Source organism: Sinocyclocheilus grahami, unplaced genomic scaffold (genome assembly GCF_001515645.1).
Source record: "Sinocyclocheilus grahami isolate Dianchi unplaced genomic scaffold, SAMN03320097.WGS_v1.1 scaffold359.1, whole genome shotgun sequence".
NCBI lineage: Eukaryota > Metazoa > Chordata > Actinopteri > Cypriniformes > Cyprinidae > Sinocyclocheilus > Sinocyclocheilus grahami.
Genome location: NW_015505538.1, coordinates 89,332 through 108,569, shown reverse-complemented (window position 1 = coordinate 108,569; position 19,238 = coordinate 89,332). Strand labels below are relative to the sequence as shown.

The following is a 19,238-nucleotide window of genomic DNA, read 5'->3' as shown; positions in this document are numbered from 1 at the left end:
GTGATGTAGAATCGGTGGGCGGGGCTAAACAGGCGGGGATGTAGAATAGGTGGGCGGGGCTAAACAGGCGGTGATGTAGAATCGGTGGGCGGGGCTAAACAGGCGGTGATGTAGAATCGGTGGGCGGGGCTAAACAGGCAGTGATGTAGAAGCAGGTGTTGATCTTCTTCTGGGGAGGCGGGGTTTAGCCACACTATTACGTCATAAAGTGGCTCATTCCACAAGCTGACGTTTTGGCAGATTTGCTTCAATATAAGCTGATTCTAGACTGATGAGAAAGTTGTGAGTTCTGATCTCTTATCTTTCAAAATTTTTTAAACAAATTTTTTTTTTTTTAATATATCGTTTTATTCATTTTAAATTACTATTATTTCTTTATTTAAAATTATAACAATATTAACGTATGTCATAAAAAATAAACATACTTAAGTTATTTTAAAGCAAATAATTTTTTTAAATAATTTTTATTGGTTTGGATCAAAATGCTAAAAAATAAAAATGCATTAAAAATAATATAATAATATAGTATTTATTTCAAAATAACAATATTTGTTTAAAATAAATGTATTATATATTCATTTTAAATTAATGTTAGTTATTTATTTAAAATTATACAAATATAAAATATACAATAAAAATATCAATATTTTGTTTGTTTTAAAATCAGTTTATTTAAAATGCATATGTATTATTTATTTTAAATTCCTATAATCTCTCTTAATTCTTTGCCAGCTTTTAAAATCATCCTAATTAAAGCAGTAAGATGCCATACACCGCTGTGAAATGAAATCAGATATCATCCACTAAACATGTGGCTATTCTAAGATGAAACTCTCATATCAAACAGCTCCATCAGCGTGAACGCTTCCTCTATGGAAAAAGTGATGCATTTAAATGCAAACAAGGCTAACATTCACGTGACCAAGGCATTAATCACACTTTCTCTCAAGCCTAGAATGTGTCATGGTTCAGTATAGTCTAATTTGTTTTTCAGTTGACTACCATTCTGCAGAACACCTTAAAATACACTTAAAATCAATTTCATGTGTATATAGAGATGATACAGCTGTGTGCTTGTGTGTTTATTCTCAGAATGATGCACGATGAAGTGAGTGACACAGAAAACATCCGGAAGAATCTGGCGATCGAGCGAATGATTGTGGAGGGCTGTGATATTCTGCTGGACACCAGCCAGACATTTGTACGGCAGGGTGAGACACAGTTCATTACAGTCATGAATGTGTCTGATTGCAGGACATCCTCGTCAAATTCCTTTCTACCCCAATACTTCATGTAGTGATTTCCCTCCTGTTTGTTTCTCAGTTCTACAACATTACTCGTGCCATTCTCAACCAACTGATCCACAGTAACTCTTTTTATTTGTTTGTTTATTTAGTTAACAGTTTGATTTATTCCAATGAATAAATATTACTGATTACTATTTATCATGTTATGGCAAGGAAAATCATTTTTGTGGGTCAGATGTTCACTTTTTAAAATGTACCTAAAATATGCATTAGTTCTTTTTTAAATGTGAAACATATACATTTATTTAAGATTTTTTTTTTTTTTCAAATAAATGTATTATTTATTTATTATAAATTCATAATATTTTCAATTTAAAATGATTAAAAATTATATATATTATTTATGTATTATGCAGGTTATATATATGTGTGTGTGTGCATATATATATATATATATATATATACTGTATATATGTATAGGTGTTTATTTTAAATTTATATTATTTCTTTATTTTAAAATGTGACAAATATAAAAACATGCTTATTATTAAAACATAAAATATTTGTGGTAAAATACAAATGTTTATTTAAAATACATACTGTATGTATTATTTGTTTATTGTACATTATTATTGTAACTAAAGTTGTCCAGCTTAACTGGAGTCAGTCAGTAGTTTGGTAAGAATATCAGTGTGTGATTGTTTCAGCTCCACCCAAACTCTGATCTCATTCAGCTCTGCTCCACACTGACAGCAAGGTGTGAAATGTGCTCTAATGAGATCTAATGTGCCATTTTAATGCATCTTGTCTCATAGAAAAGCGTCTCTGGATGAGACAGCGCTGTGCTCTCGCCCTGAAACACTGTCTTTAATGTTCTCCTTCCTCTGGGTAATGAGCTGATGTGTGTGTGTGTGTGTGTGTGTGTGTGTGTCCTGTAGGCTCTCTGATTCAGCTGCCCTCCGTGGAGAAGGGTAAACTGAGTAAGGTGCGTCTGGGTTCGCTGTCGCTCAGGAAAGAAGGCGAACGCCAGTGTTTTCTGTTCACCAAACACTTCCTCATCTGCACACGCACCTCCGGCGGCAAACTGCACCTGCTCAAAGTGAGTCGAGTCCTTCTGAAGATAATAACAGCTCAGCAAGTGAAAGAATCAAACTGATACTTTGAGTTTCTTAAAGGAATAGTTCACCCAAAAAATAAATAAATAAATATATATATATATATTTAATTTAATTTAAATATTATTTAAATAATTTTTTTAATTCTAAAATAACATTTATTTTTTTATTAAATATGCATTATTTAAAATTTTAAATATAAATATGATTTCTTTATTTAAAATGATATTGTTTTTAATGTTTACAATAGATCTGTATTATCTATTTGAATTTAATAATATTTCTTTATTTAAAATGATAAAAATATTAAATATATATTTGTTTTAAAAATGTACTTTAAAATAAAAAGTGTATTAAATATGCATGATTTATTTTAAATTATAATAACTTCATTTAAGTGTGTGTGTGTGTATATATATATATATGTAGTATGTTACTATATATGATAAAAATAGAAGTATTTTAATTGTTTTAAAATAAAGATTTTTTTAATAAATAGTTATTCTTTTAAATTAATATTATTTCTTTATTTTAAATTAAATAAAAAATAAAAATATGCTCCTGCTCAAAGTGATTCGAGTCACCCTGAATTAAAGGAATCAAAGTGATTTAAATTTCTTAAAGGAATCGTTCACCCTAAAATATTCTCACAATTTAATCACCGTAATGTAGTTCCTACCCCACTTTTTTTTCTTTCTTTCTTTTTTTTTTCATTTACAGTATCGGTCGCTGTTCACCTTTATTGAAAAGAGCAGTTCAGACATCTGGGTGAACTATTACTTTAACCGTTTCAAAGCATAAAATAACTTAAAGTAGCTTTCCTCAAAACCACAGCAAGGACGCACGTTGTCTCTGATAGAATGCACGCTTATCGAGGAGCTGGATGCCAGTGATGAAGACTGTGAGTCTGACTTCAGACACCTTTATTAATACCATTAATCCTAGTAATACCAACATGAAGCTAACTATCAATGAGCTTTGATTCCCTGTCTCCTCAGATAATGCTGCTGGTCAGGGATCCAATCACCTGGAGTTTAAAATAGTGGTCGAGCCTGCTGATGGTCCGTCATTTTCAGTCGTTCTGCTCGCTCCGTCTCGGCAGGAGAAAGCAGCCTGGACCAGCGACATGAGCCAGGTACAATCTGCACAATACATGCAACACGCTTATTCACACTCTTTCACAGTGTGTGCATCTGTAGAACAAACTGCAGACAGCTTTTCAATGAATATCACGACTCATATGAAGCAAAAATGCACAAGAAATAAATAATTGATTCACGTTTAGAAATGCAGAAATTCAGTCAAACCCGAAGAGCAGAAGTTCATGTTTTGTAGCTAGAAAGCAACATGCATGAAATGCACAAGAGTGAGAAGTTTCCATCATATTTACATTGACATAAATAGTTTCACTGACTCTACGGTAAGGTTTTTGCATAATATTTTTAGCATGAACAGTCTATTATATACTCTGCCCTATAGATGAACGCAAATTTGGGTTAAAACTGGTAGCTGTTTTGGTCTTTTTGTTTATATATTTATCTAATCTTGTAAAAACAATTTGAATAGGAAAAATAAGGCCTAATATTATATACTTCCAGTATGGGCCTAATCAGACAAATGCTGATCATTCAAAATGCTAATATTAGCTGATAATGATTGTTTACTGATATATTGTGCACTCCTAGTTTGTTCATTTTGATGACTCTTATTGCAGTTGCTACAGTGTCGGAGTGAAGTCACTGCATTCTGGTTTTCTTTTCTCCATTTTTATGCCATTTAGTGCATTGACAACATTCGCTGCAACGGCTTGATGACCAGCGTGTTTGAGGACAACTCCAAAGTCAGCGTGCCGCACATGATCAAGTAAAACACACCCACTCCAATGTTATTTTATTATTATATATATATATATTATATATTCATATTTTGAATTAGCTTTTATTTTTATATCTTCATTTTTCATTTTAATTTCAGTTTCAGTCATTTTGTTAGGTGCTTTTGTCATTTTTATTAATGTTTGATTTTTTAATACTTCTGTTTAGCTTTTTATTTATTTTATTTTATGTTTTAGTAATTTTAGTGCTTCAACTTAATTTATTTCATTTCAAAATTTCTTAATTTTTATTTAAATTCAGATTTATGTATTAATACAAATACATAAATATATATATATATATATATATATATACATATATTTGTTATAAAAAACATATTTTATTTTATAATAAACATGTATGTATTTAACATAAATATGCTTCATTTTAAATTAATATTTTTTTACATTTATAAACACACACACACACACACATACAGTATATATATGATAAAAATAAACACATTTTAATTAGTTAAAAAAATTTTTTATTTTAATTATTTAAAATATAGACATTTTAACATTTTTATTTAAATACAGTATAAATATTTATTTTAAATTAATAATATTTTTTATTTAAAAATGTGACGAATATAAAAGCAAATGTTTATTAAAAATATAAATAATATTTTATTTGTTTAAAAATAAAAATCTATTTATTTAAAATACACATTAAAAAAAAAAATTTACTTTTATTTTTTCAGTTAGCTGCCAGGACATCATTTCAAATTTTCATTCAAATTTAAGATTTTTATCTAATATTTACATTTTATTTCATTTCAGCATAATTCCAGTTAACAAAAAAAAATACTTTTCTTAATAGTCTGTTTTAATTTGAGTTTACAGTAGCAACACACAATTAGCATAGATGAATTAAACAAAAATAGTTAATAGTTGAATCATGTGCTCATTCATATCTGCAGGTCTGACGCCCGACTGCACAAAGACGACGTGGACATCTGCTTCAGTAAGACGCTGAACTCCTGCAAGGTGCCACAGATCCGTTACGCCAGCGTGGAGAGACTCCTGGAACGACTGACCGACCTGCGCTTCCTGTCCATCGACTTCCTCAACACCTTCCTCCACACCTACCGCATCTTCACCACCGCTGCTGTGGTCATGGACAAACTCTCCGACATCTACAAGAAACCCTTCACGTCTATACCTGTCAGGTTAGAGTACCACACACTCAAGCCGTTTTTTTTTTTTTTCGTCCAGTGCAAAGGAAATGCAAAAATGATTTATTTGATCGTTGATTTTCTTCTAATTGTTTTGTTTGACTGTCACACATTCAAAACATGTCTGAATGCCAGTCATCATTGGGATGATTGTGATACCCTTAATTTGAAGCTCATTTTGAGTATGTAAACTGCCAGGTTTGGAATCACTATGATTTTTTTTACTCGGCAAGGATGTATAAACTGATCAAAAATGACAGGTATTTATAATGTTTTCTAATAATAATAATAATAATGATCTAAAGATTATCATTTTTATTTCAAACTGGAGTAATGCCTGCTGAAAATAAAGCAAACTGATCAAAAATTGCAGGTATTTGTAATGTTTTCTGCTACTAATAATAATAATTATCAAATAATTACAATTTTATTTCAAACTGGAGTAATGGCTGCTGGAAATAGAGCATTGTCATGACAGAAAATAATAAAAAAACAAAATATATCTTATGTTTTAACGGTTCTCTATCATAATATAATTGACAAAAACAATTATAAATTTGTATTATTATTATTATTATTAAATATTATTTTAAGAATATTTTTGGGAAAATATAATGTCTTACTGACCACAAATTATTGAATGGTTATTAATTAATGGAATATTAGGTGTGCGACTAAGAATCATTTTTGATATTCAATTCATCTTTGAATTATTTCTTTGATTAATCAGTTTTCAATTGGATGCAAATACAAATGAGCTTTTCTGCATTTGACAGAAAAACCATGTTATTCAATGATATTTCAAATTCAAACATGCAAACTGAAGGCATTAAAATAAAAAAGCAAATATAATCCTCCAGCATATGTGCAAGAAAGGTTTAAAATACAGTATAAACGTTATGTAAAAAGCAAATAAAACCCTTTTCTTTCATTCTGGATTTTTATTGATGAGTATAATACACAAAACCATCATTACTTTAGCTGCACACAAATGTTATACTTCGGATCCATCTGCGTGAATACAGACCACAGAACTCTCTCTGTTCCCACAATGCTCCTGTTCCTCCCTCGCTGTCACTCGCAGGGTTCAGTATCATTCGTCTGACCGTTTGTCCATCACCTCCATCTGTCCAGACTACAGCCTGAAGATCACAAGGCTTGCGCTGGACCAGTCCAAGTAACTCATCACCCGTCTCTCCCTGTGTGTGTCTCTTTTTGTTTTTCATGGGGACTTTTCCCCTCATGTCCATTCTTATTATCAGTTAATCAGGTTTGTTGTCATAATTTAGTTTTTCATGATAATTTTCCACTCTCTTTTTGAGTTATACAGGTTATATTTGCTACTGTACCTTAAAGACTTATATACAGTCATGTGAAAAAGAAAAGAGACTCTATTGAATTCCCTTCCCTTTCCAGATTGATAGCAGCATTGCTGATGTCTTTCCTCTTTGGCATTGTGTTAACACACACCTGAAGGCTGCCAAAACGTCTGCTTTTACAGAGCTGCTCACACTTGCGGGTGATCAGTTAATCAAAGCCATTTGATTAGCAGTGCCTATAATAATGACACGTTGTGATATGTCATATGTTGTCATTTTATTTTCCAAATATTAAGACCTGCGAAGGACCAGATGATTTTTTATTATGTCCTGATACAGAAAAACCAAGGAGTGTCCTTTCATTTTCACACGACTGTATGTAAATGAACTGTTACGATCGATAGATAGACAGACAGATAATAGACAGATCTGGGTGTGCAGTGCATTTATTTACTTGTTTCCATCTTACTCTGATGGCTCAGGTCCCTCGAGCTTTTCTTCGCCACCAATCAAGGCACCTGGAGTGGAGAGCACCTGAACAACAAATCCCCACGGCTCTCTCGCAAGTTCTCCTCTCCTCCGCCCGTCTCCATCCCCTCGCGCACCTCTTCCCCCATCCACTCGCGGAAGCTGTCCCTCAGCTCTCCTGTGAGCTCTAAGGGTGGCGCGTTGGACCTGTCGACGGCCACTTTCTCTGCGGCCAGCAGCCCGACGTCTCCCTACAACCCCGTCATCACCTCCCCTCCACCCACCTGCACCAAGGCCCCTCTGGACCTCAGCCGGGGCCCCAGCTCCCCAGAGCTCAGCCCCTCCACCCCAGAGGAGGGCGGGGAGCTGCATCGTATAGACGCCTTCTGTGGGAAGCTGCGACGGAGTATTCGACGAGGTGAGTGTTGTGGGTCCTCTAACGTTCAGCTGCAAATTCACTCCATACTGGATGGATAGAAAATCAGATATTTGACCCTGCAGCACAAAAGCAGTCTCAAGTCGCATGGGTATATTTATAGTAATAGTCAAAAATACATTGTATGGGTCAAAATGATAGATTTTTCTTTTATGCCAAAAATCATTAGGATATCAAGTATAGATCATGTTCCATAAGATATTTTGTCAATTTCTCTCCATAAATATATTAAAGCTTAATTTTTGATTAGTGATATGCATTGCTAAGGAATTCATTTGGACAGCTGTAAAGGCAATTTTCTCAATATTTCGATTTTTTTGCACCCTCAGATTCCAGATTTTCAAATAGTTGTATCTCGGGCAAATATTATCCTATACTAAAAACCCATACATCAATGGAAAGCTTATATATCAGCTTTCAGATGATGGTGTATAAACCTCAATTTCGAAAAATTGACCCTTGTGACTGGTTTTGTGCTCCAGGGTCACATATATGGATAGACAGACAGACAGAAAGTTAGAAAGATACACCATATGGACAAAAGTATTGAGACACCTGATCATTTAATGACATCGCATTCTAAAAATACAGACATTAATACGGCGTTAGTCCCCGCTTTGCAGCAATAACAGCTTCCACTCTTCAGCAAAGGCTTTCCACAAGATTTTGGAGGGTTTCTGTGGGAATTTTTGTCCATTCATCCAGTAGAGCATTTGTGAGGTCAGGCACTGATGTTGGACAAGAAAGCCTGGCTCACAATCTCTGTTCCAGTTAATCTCAAAGGTGTCTGATGTGGTTAAAGTCATGGCTCTGTATGGGCCAGTCAAGTTCTTCCACATCAAACTCATCCAACCATGTCTTTATGGACCTTGCTTTGTACACTGGGGCACAGTCATGCTGGAATAGAAAAGGGCCTTTTCCAAACTGTTCCCACAAAGTTGGAAGCAAAACATTGTCCAAAATATCTTGGTATGCTGCTCATTAAGATTTCCCTTCACTGGAAGTAAAAAACACCGCATACCATTATTCCTCCTCCCCCAAACTTGACAGTTGGCACAGTGCATTCAGGCAGGAAATGTTCTCCTGGCATCCGCCAAACCCAGACTTGACCATCACACTGCTGATCTGAATATCATGAACTGATTTATTGATTTAGTGCTCCTCAGAACGACCCATTTTTTCACAAGTGTTTGAAAAAGCAGACTGCATGGCTAGGTGCTTGATTTTATACACCTTTGGCAATGGGTCAGATTAAAACACCTGAATTCAATTATTAAGAGGCGTATCCCAATATTTATGTCCATATAGTGAAGATAGATGCATGACTGATGTTGTCTGATGTTCCTGACAGCTGTACTGGAGTCAGTATCACTGGATAAGTTCATTCCTGAGATGCCCACGTCCAGTGATTCTGGAGACATGTCTCCATGCCATTCACCATCCACCCCGCGACACCTCCGCTACCGACCACCTACAGGTACTGCTTTCTCAATCTTATATTTTCATTGATAGTTTTAGCACACTGTAAGCATTAGGTTATGAAATATACATATTGTACACTTCAGTAGCATTTTGTATTCCCCTTAAGTTAATGTGTTAGTTGAGGTTTCTTAAACTGAATACATAATTTAGTTTTAGATTTTTAAACCAAATTTAATGGGACGTTTTTATACTATACCTTTAAAATATTTACTCTAACAGCCAAAGTTTGAACACCATTGACTGAATGTTTTTTTTTATTTGAATTGCATTTTTATTTCATTCATTCATTTTTGTAAATGGATTAGTTGGACTGGATAGTGCAGGAAAGGCATAAATCAAAGTCCAGCAAGTTAACTTCTTTAGTACTGTTTAAAAAGCATCCCAATATGCACCTCATGAAGTTGGATTAGTTTAATTACAATAAACAGTCTGCATGGATTGGGAAAAAGCATTTGAGAATGTTTACATAAAACATTCCCAGCTAACAAAAATATGTTCTAAAAATGTTTTGCTGTAAAGTTTTTTAAATGTTTTAAAATGCTTATTTTCTCTCTTGTACTGTATATACATATGTTAAAGGAACATTCCATTTTATCATTTTGCAAACATTATGGGAACGTTACTTTTGAATGTTCCCTCAACATTCTGAGATGTAACTTTTGTAATTGTAATTTTGTAATGTAATTTAAAAAAAAATGTTAGACAATCATCCAACAGAAGAAAAATGTTCCATGAAGGATGTATAAATAATGTTTTTGTGCTAATGTTTTGAGAACATTTGAACAAACATTCTATTAATGTTACTGGAAGAACGCTTGCCAGAATGTTTGCCAAAGTTTAGAGAACGTTCCCAGGTTGGCTGGATTCATCTCATATTTCAAAACAAGAAAATCTAATTTTCCATGATATGGTGACTTGTTTTCTCTCATCGTGTCCTCATAGGTCAGTCTCCCGATGGCTCCCGCTGTGCCGTGTCCCCGGCGTCCGCCTTCGCCATCGCCACCGCCGCAGCTGGACACAGCAGCCCGCAAGGTTAGATGACACTGATGACTGATGACAGCTGCCCTGGCCGCTGAAACACATCTCCCATCGGGTCTTTGAGGAGTCGTGACACGGCTCTGGGGAAGCGTTCACATCCTCCTCTAACAGAATTCTCCTACTGTCTCTCATTCAGGATTTACCAACCCTGAGAAATCATACGATAAGGAGTTCCTCATCCGCAGGGCCGCCACCAACAGGGTGCTCAACGTCCTGCGCCACTGGGTTTCCAAACACTCGCAGGTTTGTTAACTTGAAGCATTTCCAGCCTGCCATTTTGTTCTTTTGTTTTAGCTCAAAATACCCCACAGAAAATTTTTTATAGCTTGTTGAAACCGCCACTTTTAGGGTATGAGCCAAAACCGTTTTTATGTTTGTCCCTTTAAATGCAAATGAGTTTGTGCTCCCGCCTCCCTTTTCAGAAGTGGGCAACAGGGTGCTCAACGTCCTGCGCCACTGGGTTTCCAAACACTCGCAGGTTTGTTAACTTGAAGCATTTCCAGCCTGCCATTTTGTTCCCAATGCCCTGCCCTTGAGTGATTTATCAGTCATAATAGAGACGCATCTTGCAAGGAGGATATAATGCCTTAAAGGTGACCTATTATGCCCCTTTTTACAAGATGTAAAATAAGTCTCTGATGTCCCCAGAGTGTGTATGTGAAGTTTTAGCTCAAAATACCCCACAGAAATTTTTTTATAGCTTGTTGAAACCGCCACTTTTAGGGTATGAGCCAAAACGCGCCGTTTTTATGTTTGTCCCTTTAAATGCAAATGAGTTTGTGCTCCTGCCTCCCTTTTCAGAAGTGGGCGCCCTACAGAATATAGATATGAATAAAACTGTAATGTTTGGTGTATGTAAATGCTGCTGAAATGGAGAAAAAAACTAATAAAATAAACATTTAAATGTGTATTTTGGATGTTTTAGTCTGAAGGAAACTTGTCTTTGCCACAGAATAAAGAAATAAAAACGTAATTGCAATTATGTAATTTTTTATCTCGCAATTAGTACAGTTTTTCTCACAATTTTGAGAACTGTTAATTGTGAAATATAAAGTAAAGGCTGAATTGTGAGATTAAATTGCAATAAATAATAAACAGAATTGTGTGAAAAAAAGTCAGAATTGTGAGATGTAAACTTGCAATTTCAAGAAAAAAAATGAAGACTGGAGTAATGATGCTGAAAATACAGCTGCGCTTCACAGACATAAATTACAGTTTAAAATATAATAAAATAGAAAATAGTTATTTGAAATTTGTAATAATATTTCACAATATTACTGCTTTTACTGTATATTTGATCAAATAAATGCAGGCTTGGTGAGCAGAAAAATCTTACTGGCCCCAAACTTCTGAACAGCAGTTACATTCAATTAATGTAATTTAAACACCATTTGTGGGGTTTACTCACTCGGAGAGGACTAAAAAAAAACATTGACCAATGTTCATGTCCGGTCTTCTGCAGTAATGCTTGGATTGGGTCATGTTTACGTACATGGAGCGCATAAATTACAGGAACATCCTCCCTGAAACATTGTGTTTGTCTTCGTAGGACTTTGAGATGAACGCAGAGCTGACGACGGCTGTGATCGCTCTGCTGGAGGAGGTGCTGCGAGATCCAGATCTTCTGCCGCAGGAGAGGAAGGCCACAGCTAATATACTGAGGTGACACACCATCAATCTGAAATCAGACTGCATTTATGTGCTTCAGTTGCACAGGTGATAAATCTTTACAAATCTGGGAGAATTAGTTTGATGTCTAACTGAAAGGTGAGATCGATCACCTAAAATGTGTTATCGTCAACTCACCCTTGTATTAGTTAAAACACCTCCACTAGCATTCAAAAGTTTGAGTTTGGTACAATACAGTAAAAACAGTAATACTGTGCAATATTATTGCTATTTCAAATAACAAGTTTCTATTTGAATATTGTTACGCATTGGTTGCAATAAGGAATCGAAGGAATGGAATATACTCTGGAACAGACCTTAATGATAAATACTTGTAGACCATAGAGAAACACAACCAAACTAAGCGTAAACTAAGATGGACAGAGACTAATGCCGAGTTCACACTGCACGATTTTCAAAGTCGTCGGGTTACCGTTGTTTTCACACTGCGTGACTATCTGGGATAGCATTCAGTCGCTGCTGTGTTCACACTGCATGATGGATCGGCGACAAGAGGTTACACACTGCATGACTTCACAATCGGAAGAATCGCCGACAGCTCTGTCTGGTCCGCAAACTACGTTTCACAACAAAACACACACGAGAAGAGCTAAGGAAATAACGCGAGAACCCACACGCGTCAGACCGGAGTTCTTGAGCAAGACTGGAATTACAAAAAAAAAATATATATATATATATATATAGCCCGCAAATTGTCTGTGAGCTGGTTTCCAGCTACAAGGAGAAAAAGAAAAACAGATTATGCAGGAGGGAGATGCAGGGAACAGGGATTGGTTGTTCTGCAAAGAGAGCTGGAGGTAAATCATTTTGCAGTAACTGTTATGCTGATGTTGTGGCTGGTCAAGCAAATGTTTGTGCTCGTTTCTGTATGATATGATTGTTCATATATCTATTATTCTGGTCTATAACGCCTCCCTGAACTTCCCTCTGCCCTGTATCTTGGTCTCTCATTGACTGTAGGTCATCGCCGATGTAGTTTTCAGTCAGAAATCGTCAGCGACAGCTCCAGATATTTAACATGCCAAATATTTTTTGGGCATCTGTGACGTGTCGCGATTCCCTCAGATCGCGTCTTTGATAATTCACTCTGTGTGATTGTCACTCGCTTGAACGAGCACCGATTTGCCTCCGATTTCGGGCATTTGTCGGCGATTTCGCAAAACCTGTCGGCGAGTGAAAAAGCGGGCTAAAATCGTGCAGTGTGAACTCTGCATAATGGAGAACTCGGGGTTTAAATGCATGGATGAAACAACGGGACTAATGAGATAATTAGTTAACACCAGGTGAACGGAATGACTCGTGAAAACAATCAGAAGGAACCAACAAAACTAGGTCAAATGATAAGGCAGACAGACAGACATAGGTTATTTAATGTATTCTAAAATGTAATTTATTTCTGTGATCAAAGCTGAATTTTCAGCATCATCACTCCAGTCTTCAGTGTCACACGATCCTTCAGAAATCTTTTGAATATGCCGATTTAATTATTATCAATGTTGAGAACACAGTTACTATTTTAGTGAAAACCATGATACATTTTTTTCAGCATTATTTAATGAATAGAAAGTTGAAAAGAATAGCATTTGTTTGAAATAGAATCTTTTGTAACATCATAAATGTCTTTACTATCACTTTTGATCAATTTATTGCATCTTTGCTGAATAAAAATATTAATTTCTTTCAAAAGCAAAGAAAAAAAATTGTTGACTCAAAACTTTTGAAAGCCAAGATTTGGGGGAAATCTATGGAATTAAAATGATAAAATATGCATTTAATTATTTACTCATATATGTGTTTAGTAAATAATTAAATGACCGAATTAAAATTTTTAGTTGAACTACTCCATTAATAATGTTCATCTTTCCCCAGTGCGCTTTCTCAAGAAGAACAAGATGATTCACAGTTGAAGATTGAGGATATTGTGCACATGGTTAGTGTGACTGCAGCACTGAAGTCTCCCTGATTTGTGTGCATGGATGTATTTCATTCATTCGGTGTGATTTTGTGTGTGTTCTCTAGTCCGACTGTCCGAGAGTCGAATGCTTTGAGTCGCTGTCGGCAATGGAACTAGCAGAACAAATCACCCTACTGGACCATATTGTGTTCCGGAACATTCCATATGAGTGAGTGTATCACCGGAGCAACAATAATTACTTTAGAGCGCTCTAGTCTTAAACCGATGGTGATTTACTGCATAATGTTTGATAAAGGTGTTTGACTTTCCAGGGAGTTTCTTGGTCAAGGCTGGATGAAAATGGACAAAAATGAAAGGACTCCATACATTATGAAGACCAGTCAACACTTCAATGATGTGGGCAAAAATGATTAACTAGAAGCATACACTACCAGTCAAAAGTTTGGACACGCCCAATCATATTTGAAAATAATAGTGAAACTAAAACGTGTTTGCACAATTTAGATTTGTCTACAAAACTAATTACAGTAATTTAAACCGACGCTTTTGGTATAAAAGATGTTGAAAATCATGAGAAACACAACTTAAGACTTAAAATATTTACTTAAAGACTCCTGAGATTATTTCAATAATTGAATGGCACAATTGCATGTTCGCGGTTTTCTGATGTTGATTAATAGTAGTAATAATAACAGTTTGTCGGTAAGAATTTTTAAAAATGTTTTATTAAAACATTTCTTAATGCTATTTTAATGTTATATTATCATAACAATTAGTAGTAGTAGTAGTACTGTAGTGTTATAACTAATTATAAAATAAAGACCGAAATATATTACAATTGTAAATGACATGCCGCACATCAGACTATACAATTATTTAAATAAATTGCAGACATGGATTTAATAACTGCACTAAGCTATATCGAGATTATCATGCAGCATGAACAATAAACGAGCAATGAACAAAACGTCTACAGCATTTGTTAGTTAATTTAAACTTTTACTAACATTTTTAAAATCAAACATGAACTAACATGAACAAACAATAAAGAATTGTATTTTTATTAACTAACATTATCAAAGATTAATAAATGTTGTGAAAAATATAATGTTAATTGTTAGCTAATGCATTAACTAATGTTAACGTATAGGACCTTATTGTAAAGTTTTTTTTTTTTAATTGATAAGCAAATATATTGTACTTACAAGAGTACGTATAACCAAACATGTCAGGGGTAGATCTATATGTAAATATATATATGCACAAATACATGTAAGTTAGTAAGTAAATACACATTTACCTAATTACAAAAAATCTTGTACATATTAAACAGCTGCGAAGTTCTTATTGTGTTCAAGTTTTTACTTTTGGATATTGCTTCCAAATATATTATAATACACATTTTTAATTAATTCAAAGATTGGAATTTAAAAAAAAAAATCCAATTAACTTTATGAATATAATGTCAATAATAATGAAATCAAATTAAAACACAAAACTTCATCAGCACAAAATAAAAAACATTTTAGCATAACATCAGCTTCTACAAAAGTAACAAGAATTGTAGCTTTTCTTTGTAAATAACTATTTTTCTTGTAAGTTCTCTCCAAAAAAAAAGTGTACCTTGGGACACCCCCAAAATACATAATAATGAATAGTTAGCCTTTCATCAATTCACGAGCCCCCTGCTGTTCCTCCAGCACTTTATCACATCTTTAAGCTTGAAAAAGACTCAATATAACTTCTTCTTAATTTTTCGAACAGATGAGTAATCTGGTAGCATCTCAGATCATGGCTCATGCAGATGTGAGCTCCAGAGCCGCATCCATTGAGAAGTGGCTGGCTGTGGCTGATATATGCCGCTGTCTCAACAACTACAACGGTGTCTTAGAGATCACATCCACACTGAACCGCAGTGCCATCTACAGGTTAAAGAAGACTTGGGTCAAGGTTTGCAAACAGGTGAGTCGAGAAAGCCACACAGATTCCACAGGATTGTAAACTAGGCTGAGCATGCGTCCTCTTTTTCCCAGACATGTCCTGGCCGGGATTTCTAAACTGCTAAAATGTCTGGGTTTTGCCTTTTTTTTTTCCTATTGAAATGCTCTCTACAGTCCTCATACATTATATGTATGTGTATTTGCTTTGATTTGATCGTTCTCTGTAGATCACATGCAACGATTGGTCAGTCATGTACAATACCTTCATACTATGCATGTGGGTCAAAGTCAAAGACGTTAAGATGTCCACATCAAAAGAAATGTACAAAAGTGATTTTATGTCCACAGAAAGCACATTAAATGCAAGTAAAGTGTCTACTTTTAAGGTTTCAGATACGTTTTTGGAGAATAAAATTTTTAAATTTGGTTGAAATAATGTTCCATTGTCATTCAGTGTAACACAATATTTATGTAAAAATTCAAACAACATGCTTATTCTGACTTGTACATATTAAAATATATAAAAGAATAAGGGAGCATATAAAATTTTATTGTGTTTTAAATGAGTAAAAATTCTTACTGACAAACGGGCAAAACCTAGGATAGTGGCACATTTTAAAAATGTAAAATTACAACTAATTAGTATTTGGGGTGAAAGTAATTGGTCTTTTAATGTGTCCTAAATTGATTTTTGTTGTAAATATGCCTGACAAGAATGATACACTGAATGACATTTTAGTGGGTGTCTTCTGTAAATCAGGGAAAAATTTATGATATTTATTTTTTGCTTGAAAAAAAAAATTTGCAATTAAATTAAACCGGGAAAAAACAACAACAGTTTAAAGCAGTATCACATTTATTGTTTTTATGCTGAAACCCATTTTCGTCTTTGACCATTGTACAATGCCTGCATGCATGCTTAAATGGTTAATTACAATTATTTTGCTCAGAAATATGATCACGATTATTGTCATTTTTACATTTCATCAAAATTATTGAACTTTCACATAAGCACAGGTCAAGAGAATGTCAACTTGCATAGTTTGCTTGCAGATTTAGGCATCAAACAGTGCAAACGGCCAAGAGAAAGAAAATAAGACTTGCTGTATTACACTTTTATTTGAGCAGAATATCTCAATAGAAACTTACATATTTGCAGATGTTTTCAAATCATGAGCGCTTTTTCCATAATGCAGAAGGAGCGTGTGCTTATGGTTGCCAGGTTGTGAAGATGAAGTAAACAACTGGGAAGAAAATGTATCAGTTTATGAAAAAAGCTCTGATTGGGGGATTCACACTCTTGAAATCTGACAAATGCATGCTTAAACGCTTGTGGAGGCTTCTTACCAATGCAAGATTATGCATATGCCAAAACCTTTTCAGGATAAATAACAAGTGGGCAAATATCACAGATGATTATGCTTAATAAATCAAGAGAAGCAGAAATCCTGATCACGATTAAAATACGATTCATTGTGCAGGCCTTGGTCAAAATAATTTTTAGTCATTACCTTCAGCAAGTTTGAAAGAAAAAAAATCCAGAGAAATCCTGGCCAGGCCAGGAAAAATGACGAATGGTCACCCTATGTAAACGAACATGGTATTTGTTATTTTTGTGCATGTTATTCATTTTAAGCATGTGGGATTTTGCTTATTATCAGACCAAGGCGCTTATGGACAGACTGCAGAAGATAGTTTCATCTGAAGGGAGGTTTAAGAACCTAAGGGAGACTCTGAAAAAGTAAGTTTGAGTTTGTTAGATTTGCACATGATATAAATATATATACTCTGTGATTTTATACTAAGAGAGAGATTTGATCTGCAGCTGTAACCCTCCGTGTGTGCCCTATCTGGAAGGAACGCCCAACTTCACAGAGGAGGGTCTCGTCAACTTTTCTAAAATGAGGATGGTATTTACACAATCCTCCAATTTACATGGAAGTTGTTTGTAGGAGGTCACATCTCGGGATTTTGAAAGACATCTGTAAACCTGTCTTCAAATGTCTGTTTGTTGTTTTTCACAGATCTCACACATAATACGAGAGATCCGACAGTTTCAGCAGGCGCCCTACAGGATAGATCTGCAACCCAAGGTACTGTCTGAACCATAGACTGTATAAAAACATAGTAGTGTCCGTGACGTCAACAGTAGTTTTCTGAAGAGAGTTTTTGAAGCTCAAAGTGGGCGGAGCGGGCCTTCACAGTTTTCATGAAGGGCAATATTAGCTATATAGACCAAAACCACTTTTTGTACCAGGCTGTAAACATGTTTTTTTTCTGCTGTAAAGTTGGGCATTTTAACATGGGGAGTCTATGCGACTGACTCCCTTTTGGAGCCCGCCTCTAGTGGCCAGTCAATGAATTGCAGTTTTAGTCACTTCCGTGTTGGTTTCACGAGAGAGATGGAGAGGTTGCCGCTTGGTCTGAACGTATAGTGACCTTATGGAAGCAATAGATACAGAAGTGCACACTTCAAGACAGAAGCTCATTGCGCATGCACACCTTTAACCCTGTAAAATCTGACATGTGAAATAATAGGCAACTTTTTTTTTTTTTTGGACAGAAAAAGACAGTATGTTTGTTTTTTTTGTTTTTTTTTCATTAACTTTTGATACATCAGTCATTTATGGCTCATATAGTATGATATAGTGATAATATTGAGGAAAAAACACTTGAATTTTATTCAGCGACACAAACTTAGTAAAATATACAGTTCTGATGCTTGTAATGTAAATCAATGAGATCTTTATAACAGTATAACAGATATTCACATAAAATGCTCTAAATATCAGTCGTCGCTCTACATCTCCAGTAATCGGTCTCAGTGAGATGAGAGTGAAATGCTCCAAACATATAATGCAGTGATTGAGAGCTGAAGAAATAAAGGCTCAGAAGATGTGAGTTATCAGACCAAGGCGCTTATGGACAGACTGCAGAAGATAGTTTCATCTGAAGGGAGGTTTAAGAACCTAAGGGAGACTCTGAAAAAGTAAGTTTGAGTTTGTTAGATTTGCACATGATATAAATATATATACTCTGTGATTTTATACTAAGAGAGAGGTTTGATCTGCAGCTGTAACCCTCCGTGTGTGCCCTATCTGGGCATGTACCTGACGGATTTGGCGTTTATCGAGGAAGGAACGCCCAACTTCACAGAGGAGGGTCTCGTCAACTTTTCTAAAATGAGGATGGTATTTACACAATCCTCCAATTTACATGGAAGTTGTTTGTAGGAGGTCACATCTCGATATTTTGAAAGACATCTGTAAACCTGTCTTCAAATGTCTGTTTGTTGTTTTTCACAGATCTCACACATAATACGAGAGATCCGACAGTTTCAGCAGGCGCCCTACAGGATAGATCTGCAACCCAAGGTACTGTCTGAACCACAGACTGCATAAAAACATAGTAGTGTCCGTGACGTCAACAGTAGTTTTCTGAAGAGAGTTTTTGAAGCTCAAAGTGGGTGGAGTGGGACGTCGCCATCTTGGCATCGCGTCACTCCCGGATAATCGAAACTGGGCAAAGAGGCAGGAGC

The 19,238-nt window shown here is 35.1% G+C and overlaps 1 protein-coding gene across 6 annotated transcripts in view; it reads left to right on the top strand.

Annotated features, from left to right (window-relative positions):
- The window catches only part of rasgrf2a (Ras protein-specific guanine nucleotide-releasing factor 2a), a 43,437-nt gene that overhangs the window by 20,714 nt on the left and 3,485 nt on the right, over positions 1-19,238 (top strand). For 3 of the 6 annotated variants that reach the window (XM_016229867.1, XM_016229866.1, XM_016229872.1), the window contains 19 exons: positions 1,093-1,211; positions 2,186-2,346; positions 3,179-3,263; positions 3,361-3,497; positions 4,143-4,225; positions 5,159-5,407; positions 6,498-6,590; positions 7,215-7,618; positions 8,988-9,113; positions 10,061-10,150; positions 10,293-10,399; positions 11,706-11,818; positions 13,715-13,775; positions 13,865-13,968; positions 14,072-14,156; positions 15,525-15,722; positions 17,362-17,441; positions 18,774-18,891; positions 19,006-19,074. In XM_016229867.1, coding sequence (XP_016085353.1) covers positions 1,093-1,211; positions 2,186-2,346; positions 3,179-3,263; positions 3,361-3,497; positions 4,143-4,225; positions 5,159-5,407; positions 6,498-6,590; positions 7,215-7,618; positions 8,988-9,113; positions 10,061-10,150; positions 10,293-10,399; positions 11,706-11,818; positions 13,715-13,775; positions 13,865-13,968; positions 14,072-14,156; positions 15,525-15,722; positions 17,362-17,441; positions 18,774-18,891; positions 19,006-19,074 — 2,482 coding nt within the window. The remainder of the gene's footprint in view (positions 1-1,092; positions 1,212-2,185; positions 2,347-3,178; positions 3,264-3,360; positions 3,498-4,142; positions 4,226-5,158; positions 5,408-6,497; positions 6,591-7,214; positions 7,619-8,987; positions 9,114-10,060; positions 10,151-10,292; positions 10,400-11,705; positions 11,819-13,714; positions 13,776-13,864; positions 13,969-14,071; positions 14,157-15,524; positions 15,723-17,361; positions 17,442-18,773; positions 18,892-19,005; positions 19,075-19,238) is intronic. The other 3 variants (XM_016229868.1, XM_016229870.1, XM_016229869.1) reach the window with 3 other exon arrangements.